The following is a 25,563-nucleotide window of genomic DNA, read 5'->3' on the forward strand; positions in this document are numbered from 1 at the left end:
AGCCAGCTGCAAGAATGGGGACTATGAATACTAGAGGTTTGTCACCATTTCCTGTACTAAATGAGAAATTTTGTGGAGTTTCTTAAAAGTGCATTTGTGGCGTTATCCCCATTATTATTTTTTGTGATCTGCTCAGCTGGTTCTAGAAAAATCAAAATAGTCTTCACCAGTTCAGGGGTGGTGGGGGGAGGGAAGAGTCCATTCAGACTATTTCACCATAACCTGTGGTATGGAAAAATCAAAGACAAATGGAATTACTTACAGGAAACATTTTAAAAAGCTGCAACCTGTAGGCTGTCCATCCTTTTTTGGATTTGTAAATGGGTAAGGGGAATTTGACATTCCTTGCATATTGGGAAAACAACAACACTAGGAAAATAGTCCTGAGGGAGAGAAAAAAGGGCCATAAATCATTCACATCAGCATGTTCAAAATCCTTCCCATTACGAATATAATATTGTAATCTCTTGCAGACATTCTACAGCCAAGGTATAGCAGCATATTTTGGTGCTTAACCAAGACAAAACATTTTTACAGAGAAAATGAATACTTTAAGTATGAAGCCATTGTAATGAGAAATCCAATACTATAAAATATGTATACATGCTTTAGAGTGTCATAATACAGTTAAAAGAAAAGGAGTACTTGCGGCGCCTTAGAGACGAACAAATTTATTGAGCATAAGCTTTCGTGATCTCAGCTCAGTTCACTGGATGCATTCACTGAACGCTGCAGCTCACGAAAGCTTATGCTCAAATAAATTGGTTCGTCTCTAAGGTGCCACAAGTACTCCTTTTCTTTTTGTGAATACAGACTAACGCGGCTGCTACTCTGAAACCTGTCAAAATACAGTTAGAGGTAAATAGGTCAGAACAGAGGGAGCGAGATTAAGAGATCTAGGCCACTGAGCGATACATATTCAGAGATGGGAAAGCCACTGAGATGGAGAGAGATTGTTCTCTATAACTCCTGTCTTTAGGGCGTTGCCACTATCCATAGCCTGTGTGTGAAAGCACAGATGTCTAGGACTCTATGAAATCTCACTGCTAAATACGCAGAAGGGGAGGTCAGAGACAGGCTGGAGGCAAGTACATGGTGAGATCTTAATACTCGGTACTTACATAAAGCCTACCATCTCCAAAGCACTTTACAAACATTCATTAAGTAAGTTACCAAAAGTCAGTTCTAGCATCAGCTCTTAAAGGCTCAAATTTTGTGGTGTATTCACCCTCCAACATCCAAGCGCAACAGTCAAAGATTAATGAGTTACACGTTAGCACAGGGTGAAATTTCATCCTGTGCAGGAGGACAGCTCAAGGCTTACACACCACTTAAGTTCTCAAAATAGGGTTTAAGTGATATACAGAACCTGTGCTGGCTCTCTAGCACAGAGGTATAATTCACTTATCCTTTAGGTTAATACATAAAAACTGCACTACTGATTTATGGAAAGTAAGTTCTGGTGAAGCCATACTCTAATTCCCATCCCACTGCGAAGTTTTTACAGAAAACACATTTTTTTCTCTGAAAACAAGTCATGACTTCTGAGAATCCAACAACAGAAAGAAGGAGAAAGTGTTCAAAAGTGAAAGAAATGCAGATCCATCTAGAGAGAGCACAAAGAAGGGGAAGATGCAGCATGTGTCATGCAGAGTTGTAGGGCAACATGAACTGCTAAAACCACCCACACCATTCTGTTGAGTAGGATACTTACAATGACAAATAAACAAAAATCAAGATCTCTCTCCCAGGCAGACCAATATTCCCAGTTCCATTCAAACTTTAGAGTTAATAATAATAACAACAATACTAAGAAAAGGAGGACCTTGTGGCACCTTAGAGACGAACCAATTTATTTGAGCATGAGCTTTCGTGAGCTACAGCTCACTTCATCAGATGCAAGATGAAGATCCGATGAAGTGAGCTGTAGCTCACGAAAGCTCATGCTCAAATAAATTGGTTAGTCCCTAAGGTGCCACAAGTCCTCCTGTTCTTTTTGCGAATACAGACTAACACGGCTGTTCCTCTGAAACCTGTCAATAACAATACTGTTTATTACTTGTACTATAATAATGCCTATAAGCCCTGGTATTAAGCAACCATTTTTCTTGGGCCAATGCATCTGACTCGAGTTTTGGACTTGCCTCAGGGTCACAAGTGCAAACTTCTAATTTAGAAGGATTTTAAAAAAATATTAATTTAGCACTGTTGTAAGATTTTAAGTCACTGCTGCTCATACTGTGAAGCGGGTCAACAAGGCACGGTATTTAATATTTTACTCAAGCTCAATATCGCGGAGAACGGTCTTAATGCCTAAAAATTACTAACAAACGACCTGAATGAAAGCCTATTCCAGGTCCTACCCAAAGTAGTGACCTCATAGGCTTCTCTAGTCTCTTATGGTATTCTCTGCTGACCTTGAACAAGATACTAGTCCTTATCTTGAGAGCCAATCTCGCTCTAGTGAGTCAAATCAGAATGCAAACTACATAAAAACTTGAGTTAAGCTGTTCTAAATATAAACCCTTTTTGAAATTCTAAAGGAGTAGGTTCCATCCCCAATTCAAAGATTTTAAGCTTTTCTTTCTTTCTTTCCATCTTTTCCTGTTCCAAATCACCTTTAATTCAGTAGAAAAAAGTTTTGTTCTCTCAAACTCCAGGTACAGCGTGTTCTGCGCAGGAGTAGTGTCATTCATACTTGCAAAAGTATGAATGATAAGAGGTACCTTTCCTTGCATATGAGGTACATCTTGCACAGTTCAAAGAAAGACATTACTGAAAGATGGACTACCTTTGTAAGTGTAACTAGCTCACCCTAAACCAGAGTTCAACTGGTTGCCTATAGTATTAAATAAAAGTAATGGTAAGAACTAAAACTGGATTACCCAAACATGACAGATGTTCCGAGCTTCCTAATTCAGAGATAGAGCTGGCAGTGGTTAAAGCACAGAAGTGGGAGTCAACTCAAAATGTAATTCCAGCTCTGCCATTGCCTCCTTGGGACCATACACAAGTAAACCTTTGCGTCTCAACCTGCTGATCTACTAAATGGCTGTAATATTAGGCCTGCTTCAGGGGGAAATATTGAGGCTTACTGGCAGTCTCTGTATAGTATTTTGCAATCCTTGGATGAAAGACATTAAGTAAACTCAGAAGTATTATTACTAAATTTGAATATTTTGCCCTCAGGCCCTGTGACAAGGCAATTTGCCTGCAGTATTCTTGGAAAACATGATTGAATTAAGTTTCAGCATCTTTGGAGTGCAAAGTTTATGTATTGTGAGATTGGATGTAAATTCTCAGGGGGGCAAGAGAGGGGAAGAGAGACGTGGCCAATGAAAGCCCTGGGAAGTGTGATGAGCTTCAAAGGACTATTTTAAACAAGACAAGAAGGATCTTCTGGGACAAACAAGTGAATTTACTAGGAAATACCTGGGGGAAAGTGAATGCAAATTCCCACCTTCAGACCCAACCTTTTGAAATTAAACCCCAAGGAGAGAAACGCCATCTGCTGATTATCTTTTCTCAGAATCTGAAGATCCAAGCTGTATACAGGAGAGACTGACTTATTCATGGGTGTGCTTCTTCTCAGCTAAAGCAATGATGAACTTGTAAACCACAGACAAAGCCCTTTGTGAGGCCTGAAGGCCTGATCAACTTACTAGAGCCCTAGCTGGATTGGGGGGTGATTTCTGGTAAGCTTATTAGCATTCATGCAGAGTTTTATTGTTTTTAATAGGTTCTCTCTGTAATGCTTTCATCTTAAGAACAAAGGTTTTTGCTTACAAAGAACTGCCGGGTAACTTAGAACTGGGCAATTACAGCTCTTTATAGCCTCTGAGGAGAAAGCAAAGTGCAGATGCAGGCCTGTTTAGGCAGTCTGGCTTGCTGCGAAGTCACAGCGGAAGTAGGGAACTATGCAGACTGGAAAATCCCCAGTCTGGAGGGAGACAGAGACAGGTCTCACTCAAGAGGTAACAGCTGAAGAGCCGGGAGCCCACAGGGGGTGCCCTTACTGGCCAATGCAGGGGGAATTCAGGTGGAGCTGTCCTGAACTGTGACAGGCCTTATTCACCAAACAGACCAGCGTCCCAGATGCACAACTGAAGCACAGTCTAGGAACTCATGTTTCCCAGTCTTCACATAGTCAACACACTATGATGCATCCTAAGAGTGAGTTATTTCAGCCTTGGACTCTGATTTGTGCAACATGTGACGTCAGAAAACTGTTTGGGAAATTAAAAATCCTGTGAAATAGGACTAACTGCCTGTTTAGTGTAGTTCATTCACAGGCATTTTTCTGCCTCCCAAGTTAGCAACCTAAGTCTCTGTCGCATGTCATAACAGAGAAGGTATTTTCAGAGACTTTTTTTTTTTTTAAATATACTGAGTTTAGCTGACTGAGGAGACACTTTCCAGTCTTGTACAAAGTTCTGCATTGCAGCAGTCGGACAGGATTTATTTATTGGCCGATGCTCAACTATTTAATTGCTGTTCGCTAACAACAAATGGAATGGGAGAGGAGGTGAGATGTCCGCCCACAGTGGGAAACTTGAGAGTTGCTGCAGGGATTTAAATGCAGAAGGAAGTAAGGGAATACACACAGAAAGTAAAAATAAAGGGCGAAAGTCACATACATGCTAAAGCTGTGCATATTTCCTCACTAACAGTTGTTCAGTGTGAACGCAGGAAACCTATATAACAAAAAAAACTACCAAAACATTAATTACTACTAAAGGCTATGTCCTATCCTTTGTGCAAACCGCTCCCTGACATGAGCAGGAGAACCACTGTGGAGTGACAACTGTATGCATCCTTTCTTCATAATGCAGCTCCAGTTAACCACATCCAAGGGTACTTACAACATAGCAATACCCCAGTGTTTGCCTGCTCTCTCCCCTGCAGCCTGGAAACCCGACAGGCCAATCAGAGCCACAGTTGGTGTAATCGTCAGAGGTCCAATGTATCTCAGGAGAACTCCAGGAAGGCCAAGGAAGCCAATCACCACTTCTATTAAGGAGGACATGATAATAGCCCCTTGGATCTGAATACACAAAGAATGGGAAAAAATACAGTTCAATTAAGTTTGAAACGAAACATTCTTTTTCGGCTCTGGGTTATAAACTGCAATTAAAGAATTCAGTGACAAAGCAGGCCTCAGCAAACTGTTTTTCGTCATACAACAGCTAATTATGAGTTTAAGTGACTTATTGCTTACGTATAACACTCATGTTTTTCTCCACAAAACTATTACCCAACGGACCAATGGGCCAGTTTGGTAGTTGTGTGGATAGCACATCACACTGTCATACAGGAGACCTGGGTTCCAGGCTAACCTTTAAGCTCTCAGATCGAACCGGCAAGGGCTGGTGGCGCCACGGAGGTGAGATGCTCTTAGCTCCTAGGGGCAGAGTATATGCTGCATTGTTCACAAGTGCTCCTTAGAAGCTGGCATAGAGCAGCGTTGTGGTCTCAGGAGACTGCCAGCCTTCTTGGCTGCAGGGCTCTTGGCAGGATGTAGCTATGGTTTGAACATGGGGAAGAGAGAGGGGTTGTTTTAAATTGAGGAAAAATTTGCAGCCCCAAGCGACGGGATGGGAGATAAGTTCCATGACACATGCCTCAATTGGACTATGCTACCTATCCTTCTGTAGTGTGATGTCTGGGCACAACCCCCATCCTGGGCTCTGCAGGACAAGAGAAAGTTCATACTGAAATGCTGGAGGTGGGGAAGGAATTGGGCAGACTCAGCACGTCTCTGGGGAGCATCAGCATCTCCATCAGAACTGTATCCAGCTTTAGAAACCTTGATATCAAGTGATTTGCTCACTGCAGATCATTATCCTTGGGGAACAGCCTATTGAATTACTGAGCAATGGTAGGCAAGCAGCTTAATAGCAGCTAAAGTGTTTAACTGCTATTGGTGAACACAAACTGCGCATTCTAAGTAGCAGAATATTAGTCTCCCTTGTGTACTGTATGTCTTTTTGAACGTGGTAGATGACTCATTGCATTCCATTTTCAGTAATGCATAAAGAAGTTGGAATGGTTAAAATTTGCACAAAGCAGATAACGGGATATATTCACACTTAATGGTAGTGAAGGACAAAATTACAAACTTAAAATACAAGAACATGCAGAGGTATGGATGAGAAACCTTAACTGAAATGGGATGATCAACAGAGAAAGACTACTTATGTTACCTCTCGTATCCTGGGGTACCAGATATGCTCAGTGTGCAGCAGCTCTGTTGTGCCATTAGTAACTGTTACATCTTGGAGGAATAAAAAACAAACACGTTTTCATTTCTGTGTCCCATTCAGAGTGTTTTTATTTTTAGTAAGTGAAAGATTCACCTAATACTTCAGCACTAGTTTATTTTTTAGACTGACCAATGTTTGAGAAACTAAACACTCCAGTCCCAGCAATCAGCTCTCAGAGTCTGGCTACACAGCAACTGGACACCAATGGCTGGCCTGTGCCAGCGACTCAGGCTATGTGACTGTTTCATTGCAGTCTATGCTTCTGGGCTCAGGCTCTGAGACCCTGCACAGTGGGAGCATCCCAGAGACCAGGTTCCGGCCTGAGCCCAGAAGTCTACATGGCAATCCAACAGCCCTGCAGCCCAAGGCCCGGGAGCCCAGGTCGAGTGGCACAGGCCAGCCACAGGTTTTTCTTTGCAGCGTAGACACATCCTCAGAGGATGAAGGCAGCATTTCCTAAGGGCTAGCCACCAGAGTGGAAAATCCTAATTTGCCAAATGTAAGGGTCACTTATGGATTCTTTTCACCCCAGTAAGCTGAGTGGGAATGTTTTCATCACGAGAATTACTTGATTTTATACGTCTAAAACAGTCAAACATTTGTCATTTACTAATTTAACTACTTCATTAGAGTGTAATAACAGCTCGTGTCTGACCCCTTTAGAAGGTTAGAAATGGTCAAGAGCAACACAAAGCAAGGGTCCTTTTCAACGATAAACTGAAACCAGTATCTCATTTGATCTCTAATACAGGAATAAGCCACAACAGGGTGTGTACTTCTAGGCTGTTAATACACGCTTCAGGGCACTGTGATGCATCCAGTTGAAAGCAGATCACGCTCCTTAGCATGGCTTACTGCCATGGACACTGAAAATTTGTGTGTAATTTCATCATGTCCAGGGCCTGATTTTCTGAACTACAGACTTGGATATCTACCTTCTAAGATATAAAACCTAACGTGAGCTGTTGCAAATATCAAAAAGAAGAACTGAATGTAAGAGGGTCACAATTAATTAAAGGGATCTGGGGCCTATGAGAGGAAGCCGGAAACTCTTTTTTCACCTTTTCATCTGCTGTTCCCTTCCCCAAGTCAAGCTGCCTCATTCTGCACAGGTAAGATCTTAAAATCTACCATAGAAAACTGAACTGAGAGCAATGACATAGTTCCGACTTCAGTTTTTTAACTTTAAGAGAGACCAGGTGGTCAGGTTTCATTTAAAAAGGTAACTATACATCTGTGGAAAACTTCTCAAGACACTGGGGTGGGCAAAAGAGACATTGAAGGCCTAATTTGGCCTACAGTTTGGTTTGCTTGTTTAATTGGTGACATTGAGGTGGAAACCACCAAAACCTGGCTCTCAAAATTCAGGCTCATTATGCAGAGGTAACAGTGAAACATCTCTTGCATACAGTTTATGGCTAAAAGACTAGCTCTTCTAGTCTGATCTCTTGTATATCGCAGGCCATAGAATTTTGTCCATTTACGCTTGTATTGAGCCCAATAACTTGTATTTAACTAAGGCATATTTTCCAGACAGGCATCCAGTCTCGATTTGCAGACACCAAGAGATGAAGAATCTACCACTTCCCTTGGAAGTTTGTTTCAATGTTTAATCACCTGCACTGTTAAAAATGTGTGCCTAATTTCTAATTTTAATTCTTCCAGCTTAAGCTTCCAACCCTTGGTTCTTGTTCTGTCTGTCTTCACTAAAGCCCTTTAGTACCTGGTATTTTCTTCCTATGAAGGTACTTATACACTGTAATCAGACCACTCAAAAAAAAAATTTTTTTTTGATAAACAAAACAGATTGAGCTCTTGAAGTCTCTCACTCCAAGGTATTTTCTCCAGCCTTCAAATCATGTTTTCTTCAACCTCAAATTTTCAACATACTTTTTAAAATGTGGGTATCAGGACTGTATGCAGAACTACATGCTATTTCAACACTGGTCTCACCAACGCTATGTACAGCAGTAACCATCATCTCCCTACTCCTACTCATTAATCCCTTTGATACATCCCAGGATTGCATCAGACCTGTGCACCACAGCATTGCACTGGGAATTCATGCTGAGTTGCTGGTCTACTATAACCTCTAACTCCTTTTCAGTTGCCAGGACACAGTCCCCTATTCTGCAGGTATGGCCTTCATACCTTATTCTTAGAAGTACAGCTTTGTATTTTAATACAGTCAGATGTGTTTTGTTATATGGGTCCAGATTACCAATCAATCCAGATGACTGCCCTATCGTCATTATTTACTATTCAGTTGGTCTTTTGAGTCATCCGCAAATTTTATCAGCAGCAATTTTATACTCGCTTCCAGACGGTTGACAAAAAATGCTGAATAGCATTGGACCTAATAGTAATCCCTGTGGAACCCCGCTAGAAATAACCCCATTCAATGGTGATTCCTCAATGACAACTATGTTCAAAGATCTCTCAGCTAGACAGTTCTGATTCCACTTCACACAAGTTTTGATATTGTATCGTACTATTTTAATTTTTGAATACTGATGTAACATTAGCACTTTTCCAGTTTTCTCAATTTTCTGTTTTCTCCTTAGGCAGATCTTTTATAACTCATGGATGCAAGTTATCCTGCTGATTTACAGAAGTTTATCCCCGGTAGATGTTGTTTCAAATCCTTCTTAATTAATAGTAGCATGCAAAGTACTTCAGAATGCTCATGTGACAAGAGTACATCATCCTGCTTCATTCCAAATGCACAACAGAAATATTTATTGAACACGTCTGCCTTTTCTGCATTGTTAACAACAATTCTGCTATATCTATCTAGTAATGGGCCTGTACCACTGCTAGACCCCACTTACTGAACAAAAAAACCCACCTTATTTTCCTTAGCGCTACAAGCCAGAGATTTTGCCCTGATATAATTAGCTTCTCGCTTTTTTTTAAAAAAAATACTTCATTTACAAGAAGAGTGTATTAGACATGGAAATCACTAAAAGAAAGTCAGAACTCCACAACAGCATTTTTACAAAATCATGTTTTCAAAAGCAAAAAGTCAAACAATTCTCCTAATCTCTCCACATAGGTGAGTTGCAAGTTAGATGTCCCATTTTGAGTTACCTGGGTGACTTATCACGTGGTTAAAATTCCATAAGCATACATGACTTGCATTTACCTGTGTTATTACACTTCCACTTCTCCAAGGAGAGGATCGCTCTGGCAGGTGCTAAGAATGCAAAAGCACTGGCTTGAAACAAAGGTAACCTGAAGGAAATGGAAAGAGAAAATACAGACCTTTATAGTTTGCAACATCATAACACTGTTTCTATGTACTTTTCTACGTGTGGTTTTCACGAGGTTAACCCTCTTCAACTTACTACTCTTTTTTTCCACTATTAGAAATTTTGAAGTAAACAATTTTTTATTTAAAGGAATAAAAAGAAATAAAAAAATCCAACCACCAGAAAGACATTAAATGCAATAGCAGCTATTATCAGTAACAAATGTTACTGAACACTTGTATGCAGATACCAGGTATTGGTACAACAAGACCTTTATTCAACGGGGGAAAGGCCGTGCATAACAGGTATATACTAAAACAATACAAGTGTGAGGTGCTGAATGTGCAGAAGTACAGTATATGAAGTGTTAAGTTAGCTTGTGAAAGGCAAGTTATTCTTCACATAGTTTGAATAAGGGCTAGTCTACACTGGCTTTAGCCTTGTTGGTGTAGTCACAGCAGAGTGCTGGGGGAGAGCTCTCCCAGCGCTCTAAAAAAACCACCTCCATGAGAGGCACGGCTCCCGGCGTTGGTACACTGTTCACACTGGCGCTTTACAGCACTGAAACTTGCTGCGCTCAGTGGGGTGTTTTTGCAGACACCATGAGCGAGAAAGTTGCAGCCCTGTTAAGTGCCAGTGTAGACAAGCCTTAAGGGACACACCTGAATTGCACAGCTGGGATTAAAAGCATATATAGTTTGATCACTGAGTTGATGTGTAAATAGCTATAAAGCAGGTAAAAACTGATAAGTTCCAGGAAAGCAAGAGCAATGAATCTGGAAGCTGAAAGGATATTAAGAGAAAAGACATGTTTAATATTGTTTATATCAATTCCCCAAACGGTTTTAAAAAGGACATCCATCTGTATCTTTCTGTGTATTCAGTAAGCTATAGCTTGCACGGCATGTTAAAACAGTAATAGACATTGCTTAACTATTTAAGAATAACACTTTGAACTGTTCTCTACAGACTGTGTTTGAGAGATGGTCACATCGTTCTCTTTAAAAACAGATCAAACTCTGGCACATCGAGCACTTCCTGCTCATGGAGCACTGGCTACACTCCTGCTTTTCTGCTGCTTGTACCGCCACAAAAGAGAGCCCTGATGCCGGCAGAATCAGCAGCACAGGAAAAGGAGCAAAACCAGCAGGCTCAGCTCGGGGTAACAAGTAGCCAAAAAAAGTAGGACTAGAAATGCGAAATGCCAGAACAACTGGAGGGAGGACCTTCCTCAGTGAGGTACTTCAGAGAGGATGATGAACAGAGGAGGTGGCGAGGAGATAGAAAACAGAGGCAATAGGAACGTGCATGAGTTAATGTCATACGTTCACAGGCAGGAAAAGGGATCAAGAGTTGGTATATGATTGGCAGGGGAGGTGGCTATGAGATTCTTTTACAAGAATTGGCCCACACAGAGAATTTAGAAACCTCTGCTTTTTAAAAATTCTAAGTACGGGCAGCACACAGACCACATGTGAATGGCCATGACTTTGCTTGGATTGTGAGGCTTATGCTCGGGTATGAGTCCCTATATCGGCTACTCGTGGCAAAAATCTAAACCATATCCTGAGTGAAGAGAAATGGTGTTTGCTGTGAGCAAATGATTCATCTCATACCTTTGATCTTCACTAGACAAACTGGCACCCAGGGCAAAATACGGAATACCTGAAACAAGCTGCTACTCCTCACCTCTACTTACCCACTACTCCCCTTCTCCTTTTACAAATCCTTTAATATACCTCTCAAAAACATTCTTCAATAATGAAGTCAGTTTAGTGTTTCAACTTGATTCCGGCAATTTAGTCCATGCAGAAAAAGCTTTTCAAACCTTGTGTAAATTTAACTTCATCTGTAAGATGCACATGTTGTGAGCATTCAAAGCTTAATATTTGTTCCTTTCAAATGATTAGTTATCAGCACATTCTATGAATATTAAATAGTCACAGAAGCCTGGACTTCTGCTTGTCAACTTGCCTCCATTTGACACAAAACTTCTTGACAGATAAATTTAGATTATTTATTTTTTTTAAAACATCATAGAATTGCAAAACTGCACTGTCTTGGAAGAGATCAGTGCAAAAGAATTCAGGAGTTGAGCTTTTTAACTATATTCGATAAGGAACTGTTATGTGAAGTGTTCAGAGATGCTCCAGGCTGTGGAGATTTTTAATTAATTCATGATGTTTGAATTTTCAAGTAAAACACTGATGCCCTGATTTAGGGAAGTATGAACATATGTGCTCAGGTTAAGCTTTTGGATATTCTCCTTTGATAAATTCTTTGTACATTGTCTAATGCGGTTTTGCATGACTGACCCCTCAGGCCTTGTAAGTCAAAGCTGACCTGCTATATTGATCATGAGAGTTTCTGCAGCAGACAAGATACCAGCTTTGTTTTTTCCTAACCAGAAATTAACATAACCTATCTTACTTTGTTACAGTAGTAAGCGAGTAAAGAACAACCATGACCAGTTATCTTTCAAGAAAGCTAGCATTAGCACTGGCCTGGGTTAATAGAATATCAGGGTTGGAAGACCTCAGGAGGTCATCTCGTCCAACCCCCTGCTCAAAGCAGGGCCAATCCCCAACTAAATCATCCCAGCCAGGGCTTTGTCAAGCCAGGCCTTCAAAACCTCTAAGGATGGACATTCCACCACCTCCCTAGGGAACCCATTCCAGTGGTTCACCACCCAACGTATTCCATACAATGCCAAACATATTCCGTAAAATGCCTTTCCAATTTTTAAGTTCCACACATACTGGATAAGAATTATGCTACTGTCAGGGTTCCTTCCCCCACTCTGAACTCTAGGGTACAGATGTGGGGACCCGCATGAAAGACCCCGAAAGACCCCCTAAGCTTATTTCTACCAGCTTAGGTTAAAAACTTCCCCAAGGTACAAACTTTCCCTTGTCCTTGAACCGTATGCTGCCACCACCAAGCGTTTTAAACAAGGAACAGAGAAAGAGACCACTTGGAAACGTCTTCCCCCAAAATATCCCCCCAAGCCTCCCCCCCCGTTCCTGGGGAAGGCTTGATAAGAATCCTCACCAATTTTGTACAGATGAACACAGACTCAAACCCTGGGATCTTAAGAACAATGAAAAAATCAATCCGGTTCTTAAAAGAAGAATTTGAATTAAAGGAAAGGTAAAAGAATCACCTCTGTAAAATCAGGATGGAAAATACTTTACAGGGTATTCAGATTCAAAACACAGAGGATCCCCTTCTGGGCAAAACCTTAAAGTTACAGAAAACAGGAATAAACCTCCCTCTCAACACAGGGAAAATTTACATAAAACCAAAGATAAACTAATCCGCCTTGCCTGGCTTACTTATACCAGTTGCAATATTGGAGACTTGGATTAGGATGGGTTGGAGAAGATGGATTACTGTCTGGCCTCTCTCAGTCCCAAGAGAGAGCAAACATGTAAACTAAGAGCACAAACAAAAGCGTCCCCCCACCCCAAGATTTGAAATTATCTTGTTCCCTTATTGGTCCTTTGGGTCAGGTGCCAGCCAGGTTAGCTGAGCTTCTTCACCCTTTACAGGTAACAGGATGTTGCCTCTGGCCAGGAGGGATTTTATAGCACTGTATACACAAAGGTGGTTACCCTTCCCTTTATATTTACCTACAGCCATATTTAAACCAAAGCTAATCTTTAATGTGTGATTTCTATTTGGGCGATAGTGCAGTACGTAGTCCTTAGTCCCATTTCTAACGTTTACACTGCAGTCAATTCACAGAGAGTAAATTCTAATGCCACACCAAGGCCAACACCATTGCTGCAGACGCATAAACCACAGTACAAACGCTGAAGCTCTTTCGTAAAAGATAAGGTTACTCGAAGAATAGCAATTCACAACTAACTTGCAAAAAGTAAGACGCTAATTTAGAGTTTAAGCGTAACAGCAAGCCTGAAGCAGGTTTGTAAAAGGTAAGGTTACTCGACGAAAACCAATTACTCACCTTCTCGGAACTGTTGTTCTTCAAGGTATGTTGCTCATATGGATTCCAATTAGATGTGTGCACGCCCTGTGCACAGTCATCCGAAAGTTTTCCCCCCTCGCAGCACACGTCGGGTTGGCTCTAGAGCGGTGCCTTCATGGTGCTCCATCTATGACCCTGGCAACCCGGTGCCTCCTCAGTTCCTTCTTGCCAGTTACTGCGACAGAGGGCAAGGGTTTGGAATGGATATCAGCAACACGTCTCCAAGAACAGCTACGATAAGGTGAGTAACCGTTTTTTCTTCAAGTGATTGCTCATATCTATTCCAATTACGTGACTCCCAAGCCTTAGCTAGGCAATGGGGTCGGAGTTATGGAATCGCTGATTGGAGCACCGCTCTGCCAAAAACTGCATCATCTCTGGCATGCCGGATGATGGCGTAATGAGAGGTGAACGTATGTATCGAGGACCAAGTTGCTGCCCTGCAGATTTCTTGCATCAGGCCCTGGGCCAGGAACGTCACTGATGAGGACTGGGCCCTCGTGGAGTGTGCCGTATGAGCCGGGGCCGGTGTTTTGGCCAGCTTGTAGTATGTGCGGATGCAGGACGTGATCCAGGAAGATATTCTTTGAGATGAGACCAGGAGTCCTTTCATCCCGTCTGCTACCACTACGAACAACTGGTTCGACTTCCCGAACAGCTCGGTGCGCTCCATGTAGAAGGCCAGCGCTCGCCGAACATCAAGGGAGTGCAGCCTCTGCTCACGACTACAGGCATGAGGCTTAGGATAAAAAAAAAAAAAACAGGCAAGAAAATGTCCTGACTATTGTGGAAGTGTGACACAACCTTAGGAAGAAAGGCCGGGTGGGGTCTGAGTTGCACCTTATCCCTGTGGAAAACCGTATAAGGTGGGTCAGAGGCAAGGGCCTAACTCAGACACACTCCTTGCAGATATAATGGCAACCCAAAAGGGTATCTTCCACGACAGATAGAAAAGGGAACAAGTCGTCAGCGATTCGAATGGGGGCCCCATCAGTCTGGAGAGGACCAGATTAAGGTCCCCCACGCGGACAGGCTGTCTGATCTGGGAATGTAGCTTTTCCAGACCCTTGAGGATCTGACCAACCATAGGGTTGGCAAAGACGGAGAGTCCAGACGCTCCTGGGTGGAAAGCTGAGATAGCAGCGAGGTGTACCTTTCTGGAGGACATTGCCAGGCCGTGCTGTTTCAGGTGCAGAAGGTACTCGAAGATGAGAGGTACAGGTGCCTGAAGAGGGGGTGTATGACTCTGGTCACACCAACACAAAAATCTCTTCCACTTTGCCAGATACATGGCTCTAGTGGAGCGCTTCCTGCTGCTAAGGAGGACTTGTTCTTAGCACAGAAGCTCCATGGGGTTCAGCCAGGAAGCTTCCAAGCTGTGAAGTGGAAGGACTGCAGGTCGGGGTGATGGATGCAACTGTGGTCCTGAGTGATCAGGTCGGGGAGGAGTGGCAACGTGACCGGGGCGTCCACTGACAGTTCCAGGAGCGTAGCGTACCAATGTTGTCGAGGCCATGCTGGTGCCGCGAGAGTTCTCTCTGCCCCGTCCCTGCGGACTTTGAGGAGGACCTTGTGCACAAGAGGGAACAGGTGAAAGGCAGAGAGCAAGCGGCCTCCCCAGGGTAGCAGGAATGTGTCCGTGATTGAGCCTAGGCTGTGTTTCTGGAAGGAGCAGAACACTGGGCACTTTCTGTTGCTCCAGGTGGCCAACAGATTGATCTGGGGAAACCTCCACCTTTGGAAGATGGAGTGTATGACATCCGGCCAGAGGGACCACTCGTGATTGCGGATGGACTGCTGAGGTGGCCCGCCAGTGTGTTCTGAACTCCTGGTAGATGGGATGCTTCCAGGTGAATGGAGTAGGCTACGCACAACTCCCACAGCCGGAGGGCTTTCCGACAATAGGAGAGAGGAGCGGGCTCCACCCTGCTTGTTGATGTAAAACACTGCTGTCCGTCAGAACTGCTACACACTGACCTTTCAGTCAGACCTGGAAGGCTTGGCATGCTAGTCGCACCGCCCTTAGCTCCTTGATATTGACCTGGAGGGAGAGCTCACCCTGTAATCACAGGCCCTGTCCGTCGCTCGCCTGCAAGCACTCTGATGCAAGCACCCTTTCTTGTCCCAGCATATAAACAATGACTAAAACGCCAACAGTCTGATAGGAGAAAAGTCCACTCCCAAACTGGAGTCTCTCATGCCGCAGTGGGGCCGAGAAAGCAGCATGCCAGCCTGCAAAGAGTATTAAGTTGGGTAAATCAGCAGACTCCATAGTATATGGTTTTACTACCCACCATAAAAAGGCACAAGAATTCTGCTACATAATTAAGCAATGAATGCTCCAAAGAGCTTCTGGCTGAATTCCCCTCAGTCCAATTGCTAGAATAAACTCCAATTCAGCTTGCAATAAAAGTAAAACTGGAAAGGATCTAAAACAAAGCGAACAGCTCGACTTTAGCAATGCTATTTCCACAGTGGCTTTATCTCTGTGTTTAAGCCTGGACGAGTTTGGGAAAAAACGCATTAGGAGGTCTCTATTAGATTCCCTTTTCACGTCATATCCACGGAGATGGTGATTATCTTAATGGTGAGGAGTTATTCCAAATGAAAACTGACTTTTTTTTTTAAGCATAGAATACAGAAGACACTGACTGTAAAGTTGTTTGATTCGTGCCCCTGCATTTTTCTTCTCTCTCCAGCCACTCTCCTTTCATCTAAGACCTAGGAAGTTGTGTTTATGGCTGCAGAATCAGTAATATTCTTTTTGTTAATGTAGTGACTTCCCATACAAAGCTACATTTTTCAGTAGTTTAAAATTTGTTTGACTAGGGCAGTGGTTTTCAAACGTTTTGTATTGGTGACCCCTTTCACACAGCAAGCCTCTGACCCCAACGTAACCACCTTGTGACCCCAGTTTGAGAATCCCTGAACGAGGGGTCGCACGCTTTGTAGCTTGCGTAGGCTGAGCTCATTGCACCCACAAGGGGCTCCAGGCATCCTTCCCTTCTCCCTGTCCCCAGCTCCCTATGTGCCATTCTTCCCTCCCCCTCTATTGCAGGGACTCCCTGCAACCTCCCCCAATCTGCTCTCTGCCATGGGGTCTGTGCCCCCCCTATTCCTCCCACACCAGCAGCGTTGTGTGCACCACCTTCCTTTCCCACTTCCCCCACGTCATCCATTCCCCTCCATGACATTCTGGCCACTGATCCTTAGATCACACGGTGAAATTTTGAAATTGGTCAGGTGCAGCATTCAAAAGCGATTGTGATGCACGCATAAGGCCTCCCTGAGCTTTGCTAAAAAACTCACTCTGAGTTGAACACTGTTTCTGAACTACTTTTTTCAGCCCAGTCACAATGGACTTTTTGCCAAGGCTAAATTGGCTGGTCTTTTATGAGGACATGATCAAGGGACTCCAGTGGTTATTGCATTTCCTTCTTCTCAAGAGAAGACCAATTCACTCTTCTCAGATAAATACATAGTAATTTGTCAGCAATATACAATGAAGTGGCGATACATGGAAACACCAGTCAACAAAAATCAGAAGAAAAAACAAAAGGTGAGATGTTACTAGGTTAAGTAACCATTAAATCTCTTAGTGGAATTCTACCACAATCTTGATAAACTGAAACTATGCCCTAAAAGTACACTATTGTGAAACAGTAATACATCACATGCCTAAGATCACACAAATGTACAAAGTGGATACATTACCCAAGCCCATATAAACACATGGTCAGGATGCAATTTCAAGGGCAAGTGTGCATGATAACACCCATTGTTTCATGTTCTCTATGTATATAAACCTCCCCACTGTATTTTCCACCGAATGCATCCGATGAAGTGAGCTGTAGCTCACGAAAGCTTATGTTCTAATAAATTGGTTAGTCTCTAAGGTGCCACAAGTACTCCTTTTCTTTTTCAGGGCAACTCTGAATTTCCTAATGGTTGCGGTTTTGACACTCGCACTATTGAAGACAGCTTCTGAGTAATTAAAATGTTGTTTTTGAAACATCCTAGCTAACAAATACATTGCATATATGTAACAATGCTTAGATACTACAGACACACAATTCACCAAACCTAAAATATAGCTCTAGGTACATATTTATCTCTCAGATCATAATAGTTCCTTTGTATTAATCCAAAAGGCTGGCAAAGAGCTATGCTTTGGTAAATAGCCTGAATTCCTAAAATTAGTATGGATACCAGACGAACTACAATGGCTCCAGATAACTGGCTACGTCCATCTCTAAGGGCTTTTAACTAGTGAAAATTGACCTTTCTGAAACCGTAATGGCTTTATTTGTTTAAACATTTCTCAGTTCACAGGCTTGCCAATAAACCTTGTAAGAATCTCATTTCAAGTGTAGTTCATGTCTGCAGGTCCCAAGCAAATATAAAACTGTATCACATGCTAACAGTTACAAAATGTTCAGCCGCTAATTCTCCAAAAACAAAGTTAGTGGAATAGGCCTGAGAGATGATGGAGTAAGTCTTCAGTGGTCTAAAAAAATGAAGATGACTTTTTCATCTAAAAAAAGACTTATACTGACCATATCTTCCGATTTCCGTGACTATCCCTTGACCCTATACGTGAAGGCCAGTATAAGATGCAAGATAAGGAGGTAAAAAGTAATGTGTTAAAGGTAAAAGCATTTGAAGCAAGCAGCAACATAATCAGATATAGCTGCTCAATTTAAATGTGATTATCTTGAAGACAATGAGGGGCCTGGCCCATTCTTCTCTGCTACCCTCTCCCCCCCCCCCTTTTATAAATGTTTAGCTAAAATCTAGGAATAAGTGTGTTTGAGCTAACTCTCTTTGTCCTCATTTGAAGTTAACAGGAAGGAACAAACCGAATAGGAAAGAAAACTGTCTCATACGTGACAGGTTTCAGAGTAACAGCCGTGTTAGTCTGTATTCGCAAAAAGAAAACGAGTACTTGTGGCACCTTAGAGACTAACCAATTTATTTGAGCATAAGCTTTCGTGAGCTACAGCTCACTTCATCGGTTGCATCCGATGAAGTGAGCTATAGCTCACGAAAGCTTATGCTCAAATAAATTGGTTAGTCTCTAAGGTGCCACAAGTACTCGTTTTCTTTTTGCGAATACATGTGAGGGACAGAGCATTTTGTCTCAAGGAAAACCTGGTCTTAGGAAAAAGCAAATTCTTTTTCCTCCTTTCTGACAATTTCACCTAGACAAAATATCCCTTCCTATTTCTGAAGTAAGCATTTGATGAAAGAAATATCAAAGCAGCTTTACAATTCTTAGAAAAGCTGAGGGTAAGAAAAGGACAAAGAACCTTTTCTGAAGAGGTAGAAGGAAGGTGAGATGGCAGATCAGCTGAGTACTTTCTCCAGGCTATTGAAAACAAAACAAACACAAGGACTGACTCAGGACGCCTGAATTGCCCGAAGAGGTTTTGGATTTTTTCCCTTTGGCTGACCTGCATTAACAATCCTAAATGATTTGTTTAACGGGTTTGCCCTTTTCTCCCTACTGAGTGATCTCCTCCACCCAAAGAGTCTGTTTCTTGAGTAAGTGTTTTTAATTTAAACTACGTTGTCCATTTTTCACTGAAAGTCTAAGACTTCATCTTATATCATTTTTATGATGAATTAAGTGACACTTAAACAATAGTGCTTGGACATGCTAATACAATGAGTATCTTTCTTCTGGTCTTATTTTTCTTTCTTGATTCTATTCAAGATGCAGAAACAACCTTGTGGGTTTTATCCATCCCTTGACTCAAATAATGCACGAACAAGGGTTTAAGTAAATGTTTAGTTAAACTCTCTCTGCAGTATTCCAAGTACAGTGATAAGTGCTTTTTTATTTTTATTTTAACTTCACTGTTGTTAGAACGTACTCAGTTTTGGCAATAACGTATTATTTTAAAAATCTGGCAGTATTTGGACTAGTCTCAGATATGTCACCGTATTAAAATAGCACTTCCAGAAACAGTGGCGTAAAAGATACTCACAGGAACCCCAAAGCAAACACTTATGTTCCTTGACAGCTTGTGGTAAAGTGATACTGGCACCTCTGTGCAGTTAAGAAAGACGACCTTTATTTCCCACCCATTCCCACAGAAGGAATTTACAAGGGAACATATGCAAAGGGTATGTTATTGGCAGAGACAGTAAGGTCAGGGATAAGAAGTTGCCCTTCCTTTTTCTTAAGGTCTATTATATGATCTACCTTAATTATGTAAAAGTGATTCCGAAGTGCAAGGGTTTCGACAGAACAGAGAGACTCTTCTAGATGAGCATTTTATCCTCAGCTGTAAGCATGATTAACTACACAGGTCACTTGCTTTCACTGATATACACCTGCAACCTGAAGCATCAGAGTCGTACATTAGCTTCTTCAAGTATATGGCTCCAGAGATCATAGTATTTCAACATACTTTGACAATCACCTTGCGGAAACTGTCACAGCACAATATGACAGAAGGAACAGTAGATGTTACTGTGTCCATACACCAAAACTTCAACTGGTTACCTTTTGGAAGTTAGTACAAGGACAGTATTCTAAGCAGTCACTCTTTAAAGTAGGCTAAATCATTTTTTTTCCAAGTGTTCAATCATCTTGTTTCTCCTCACTATTTCCCCGCTCCTCTACTCTTTTTATTCTGCTCATGCCTTCTTTCATTCAAAACAGCTTCCCAGTTATCCAAAATGTAGTGCTGGTCTACATCAGAAAATTAGATCAACCCAGCTATATTGCTCAAGGGTGCAAAAAATCCACATCTCTGAGTGACGTAGCAAAATGACTTAACCCTCAGGCAAGTTTATTACAGTGCTACATCGATGGAATAATTCTTCCATTGATCTCGCTGTGACGTTGCACTCAATATGATTTTATCAAAGTATGCTAATGAGTGAATATCATGTAACTGGAATATGCTTCATGCAAAAGGTCTCTTGTAAGGTATCATTACAAAGCTTATAACTTAGTGAGTGTGGTCATCCTATTTGTATAAATGTATCCCTCTTGTATCTGAAACTAGCAATATGAAATATAGCTTTGTAGTTATGCAAAATGTGGGCCATTAATGGTAGTTTGGAATCTTAATGGCGCCCATCAACCAGGACAATTAATTGTGGATAGCTCTGTTCCCTCGCAGGCCTTCCTGTGAGTCAGACTGGGAGGAATGAGGGCTTGGAGTTTTACAGTGACATGTGATCATGTCACCTGAACTGAAATCCATCTTTAACCTGGTGCTTTTCCACTGAGAACTAGGAGTGGGAACCCAGAGAGAGACAAAGGATTCCCACCTGGTACAAAAGATATATAAGGGAGTGGAACAAAACAAAGGGGGCAGCAATCATGAGAAATCCCCTAGCTACCACCTGAGCTGGAACAAAGGCTTTGTACCAGGAGAAAGGATTGTGCCCAGACTAGGAAGGCGTCCAGTCTGTGACAGAAGCTTTCTGAAACATCTGACGGTGAGATTTTATCTGTACTCAGTTTTCTTACTGTACTAGACTTAGACTTGCGTGTTTTATTTTATTTTGCTTGGTAATTCACTTTGTTCTGTCTGTTATTACTTGGAACCACTTAAATCCTACTTTTTGTATTTAATAATTACTAAGTAAAAAGTGATTCTAACTCAGAGTACGTATTAATGCCTGGGGGGACAAACAGCTGTGCCTCTCTCTCTCTCTCAGTGTTATAGAGGGCGAACAATTTTATGCGTTTACCTTGTAAAAGCTTTACACAGGGTAAAACGGATTTATTTGGGGTTTGGACCCCATTGGGAGCTGGGCATCAGTGTTAGAGACAGGAACGCTTCTTAAGCTGTTTTCAGGTAAGCCTGCAGCTGTTGGGGGACGTGGTTCAGACCTGGGTCTGGGTTTGTAGCAAGCTAGCGTGTCTAGCTCAAACAAGCAAGGTTCTGAAGTCCCAAGCTTCCAGAGGGAAAATGGGCTCAGGGGTAGTCTCAGAACATCAGTTGGCAGTCCCAAGGGGGTTTCTGTGATCCAACCCATCACACTAGCTATGGCCTCTTGGGGAGGTGGATTTACTACAGCGACAGGAGAACCCCTCCAGTCACACTAATACGTGAGTACAGTAAGCGTACACTGAAGCGCTACAGTGGTGTAGCTGCAGCTATGCCGCTGTAATGTTTTAAGCGTAGAGACAGCCTTATTTTTACACTTCGTATCCATTTTGTGCGCGTTAAACCTTCCAAAATTAGGAAGGGACAACCCTATTGCCGAGCAAGCTTGAGTTTGAACTGTTATTCTGTGTTTCACATTCATCCTTCTGAAATATCCTATGCACTTCTTGGATCACACAAGGTATCCTGTACAATTAAAGAGATGTGTACCCCACCATCAGCATCTCAACAATAAAGAATGACGTAGGAGTTTGGATCTCACCTGCATCCAAAAGTGGTTTGTAACAAAGTAGTGATTCCCACACAGAAGAAAATGGTCCCAATCAGTTGGCTGGTTGCCCACTGGTCAAATCCAACACACATGGCGTCAGCTAGCAAAAAAGGTACAGCTATAGTTCCACTAAAACATGTCAGGTAGTGCTGCGAACACAAACAATGAACAGCGTGTTAACACTGCTAATCACACATACGAGAAGCCCCAAGATGCACTATTTTTCCTCTGCACTCAGTTTATTTATTGTTTTAAATTAACCACCAACTCTCATTGCTTTCAATTCCGATTCCAAATATTTTAATTCCTAGTGTTTTTTACTTTCCATGTTTAGCTACTTTCAGCCAACTACTAATGACTTCTACTTATAGATGATAAATTAGGCTATTTACATAGCTCAGTGGTTCCTGTTCTTATTCTTGATGAGTAGGTATCTAGGTAACCAGGCTGAAGCAGCTTCCAACTTACAGAAGCGGAAAAACAGCTCCCTCCATTTTGAAACACACAAAATCACAGGGTTTGAAGGGACCACAAGCGTCATCTAGTCTAAACCCCTGCCAAGATGCAGGATTTGTTGTGTCTACACCATCCAAGACGGATGACTATCCAGCCTTCTTTCGAAAGCCTCTAGTGAAGAAGTTTCCACAATCTCCAGAGGCAGTCTGTTCCATTGTCCTACGATTCTTACAGTTAGGAAGTTTTTCCTGTGACTTAATCTAAATCTGCTATGCTGTAGTTTGAACCCGTTGCCTCTTGTCCTGAACTCTGTGGCAAAACAGAACAATTCTTCTCTTTTTTATGGCAGCCTTTTAAGCAGACATGCCAAACCCGCGGAAAAAAAGCAGAAATCGGGCTTGTTTTGGGCTTAATTGGCTTGTGAGTTGCTTTTTGGCTAGTTTTTGGTTTGTAGCTTTTTGCTTGTTTGGCTTGTAGCAGCTTGTTGCTTTTTTTTTTTTTTTATCAGCACCCGGCAAGTAGGGGCAAGGAGGGAGAGAGTCAGGGGTGCACAGCAGGTCCACCAAAGTCCCACACTGCACACCGGGGGATCTTGTCAGATAGAGTGTTGGGATTCTTAGGGATTGGCTGGTTTGGGCCTTGTTTTGAAATGGGATTAGCTTGATATTTGGCTTATTATGGAAGTCGGGGTGCATATTTACCATGTGAAAGTTGGCAGCTGTGCTTTTGAGTATTTGAAAACAGCTATCCCCCCTCTCCCCCCCAGCTGTGTGTTATCTGCAAATCTGATCATTATGCTCTCTATTCCTACATCCAGGTCATTAATAAAGATGTTCAACATCACTAGACCCATAACAGATCCCTGTGCAACCCCACTTCAGACCTCCCTCTAATCCCCCATCATTCCATTAATAGTTACTCTTAGTTTGCGGTTCTTTAACCAATTGTATATCCACTGAATGGTCGTTCTGCTGAGCCAGCATTTCTCCAGCAGACTTATCAGAATGTCCTGTGGGACTGTGTCAAAAGCCTTGCTGAAGTCCAGGTATATTATGTCCACCACATTTCTCCTGTCCACCAAATTAATTCATATGAGGATCACATGATGGACTGTCTGATTAGACATGAATTTAAATAGTACTTCAGTATGAAAACTATATGGGAGATAAATTCTGGAATGTTAGAGATGAGCCAATCATGGATTTATTCTGCTCCAATTCAAGTAGATTTAAAAAAACATATTAAAAAGCTGTATGTTCAACTACATAAGAAAAAGAAAATTCCTGCAGTGCTGGCTGATGAATCAGTGCAGGCAGAAAAATAAGCCACTTTGGATTTCTGAGTTGTCATTTATTTGAGGATCTCCAAGTATTTTTACAAATACTAATGAAGTCTCAACACTCCTTTGGGGTAATTTTATTCCCCCTTTCAGAGAGGGGGAGAGAGATGAACGGACTTGCCCACATTCACAGCGAAACAGCGACTAGAATCCAGCTGTCTTGGCTGTCTGTTAAGTTCTACTCTGGCCACATCTACGCGACAGACTTCTGCTGGCATTGGTCAAGGATGCAGAGTGAGATGCATGACCAACAAAGCTGTCCTGGCAGAAGTCTGTAGTTTAGACAGAGCTATATCAGCAAAACTGTGCTTTTACCACTCGAGGTTGTTTCGTTGGCCGGGGCTGGGATTATTATACCAGTACAAAGCACAGCCTTGCCGGTCTAGTTGTGCCCACACTCAAAGCACTTTGCCGGTACAGTACACTGATATTCCTATACCAGTAAAGCACTCCTAGTGTAGACATAGTCTAACTCTCTAACTAACAGAAAGTACAAATGCCTGAAAAGAACAGGAAACTCAGCAGGCAGGGGGTGGTGGTTTTTTTCATAATTAACCAGCTTTCCAGACAGTGGATGCTGCCAAATTGGTGCTAGTCATTCCCAGAACTAACTCTCCTAAAAGCAGAACCTCCGAGAAAGATCTGAACATTAACACAGCATCTCTCCCATCTTCCATCCCCCTGTATTATCCCCACATGAATTCATGAGTGACAAGTTGTTACCGAATTTCAATTTTTACTTGAATTAAGGAACACTTTGTTAGGCAGCAGCCCAAATGGTTATTTGTGACGCAAGTCTCCAGTAATTCCTGAAATGCAACAGCTAGCAAGCAACATTATAGCTCATTGTCCATGGGTGAATTCTAGTGAGGTGGTGGTGAAGGGAAGGAGACATTTTGCAGGAAGGCTATCTTGCCACAATAAAAATTAGTACAGATATGAAAGTAGGGAAGCATAACAAATAGATAAGACTTTTATAAGCTTCCAGCTGTTTTATAACTCCCCAGTAGTACTTTCCATCCGTTCTGCTTCATTCACAATACACATAACTCTGTTGCCAGAGTGGGCTTCCAGCCTTCCAAACCACTTCATTAAGTAATCAAATGGACTCAAAGCAGAAGGCAAGTCACTAACATTGCTGAATATCTGTATCACGTACCATTTTGTACTATATAAGAAAATGTTCAGCATTTTTAAAGATTATAAACAAAAAAATGGATTTCTTCAGAAATATGCGTTTTGAAATGTACCTGTAACCCCAAGAATATGCAGAGGTACCAGGGAGGAACATCCTCAATTGTGTAAATCATGTCAGCTCTCTGCGCATCTAAACTTCCACTGCTGTCCAGTGTCTCTGCCAGAGAACTCTGTTAAATTAAAAGAGGAAAAGCCAACAGCAGTTTAATTGTTACGGAAGAATAACTGAATTTGGAATGTTAGACTTCTAAGGGACTCTTGAAGAGGACGGGGTTCTATTATTCCAAAGCAACATCGGTGCATATTAAAGCTTTAACTTTTGAAATGATCAACCGCTATCTCTAACTCTAACTACTGAGCATGCATAAAAAGATTCTCTTTCATAAACCATCCCCTGCTTATTCACACAAACAAAGCATAATCCTCCATTTGTGATATAACCACTTTGGCAGCAGATTATGCCAAACTAAACGGGGATTATCATGACTGATTGGTTTACACAAAGAAGGAGAATGAGAAAAAAGAGTTAAGGAGCAGAACATTCTACAATGGATATTTCAAAAGTAAAATGGCTATCCTTGCATAAGAGATCTAAACTGAGGGCAACAACGTTTCAACTATTGTGATTTCATTCTAAGATGGCCTCTTACTTATTTTAGTCAT

General features: G+C 42.0%; 1 protein-coding gene across 1 annotated transcript in view; it reads right to left on the minus strand.

The window, feature by feature from the left end:
- Nucleotides 1–25,563, minus strand: part of SLC23A2 (solute carrier family 23 member 2) — a gene marked incomplete at its 5' end in the record, with an annotated part of 102,229 nt that overhangs the window by 15,811 nt on the left and 60,855 nt on the right. Inside the window, 6 exon segments of the mRNA XM_075123484.1 lie at nt 263–383; nt 4,863–5,044; nt 6,204–6,274; nt 9,409–9,497; nt 21,900–22,057; nt 24,954–25,070. Coding sequence (XP_074979585.1) covers nt 263–383; nt 4,863–5,044; nt 6,204–6,274; nt 9,409–9,497; nt 21,900–22,057; nt 24,954–25,070 — 738 coding nt within the window.

The sequence above is a fragment of the Caretta caretta genome, chromosome 26 (assembly GCF_965140235.1).
Source record: "Caretta caretta isolate rCarCar2 chromosome 26, rCarCar1.hap1, whole genome shotgun sequence".
NCBI classification, from domain to species: domain Eukaryota; kingdom Metazoa; phylum Chordata; order Testudines; family Cheloniidae; genus Caretta; species Caretta caretta.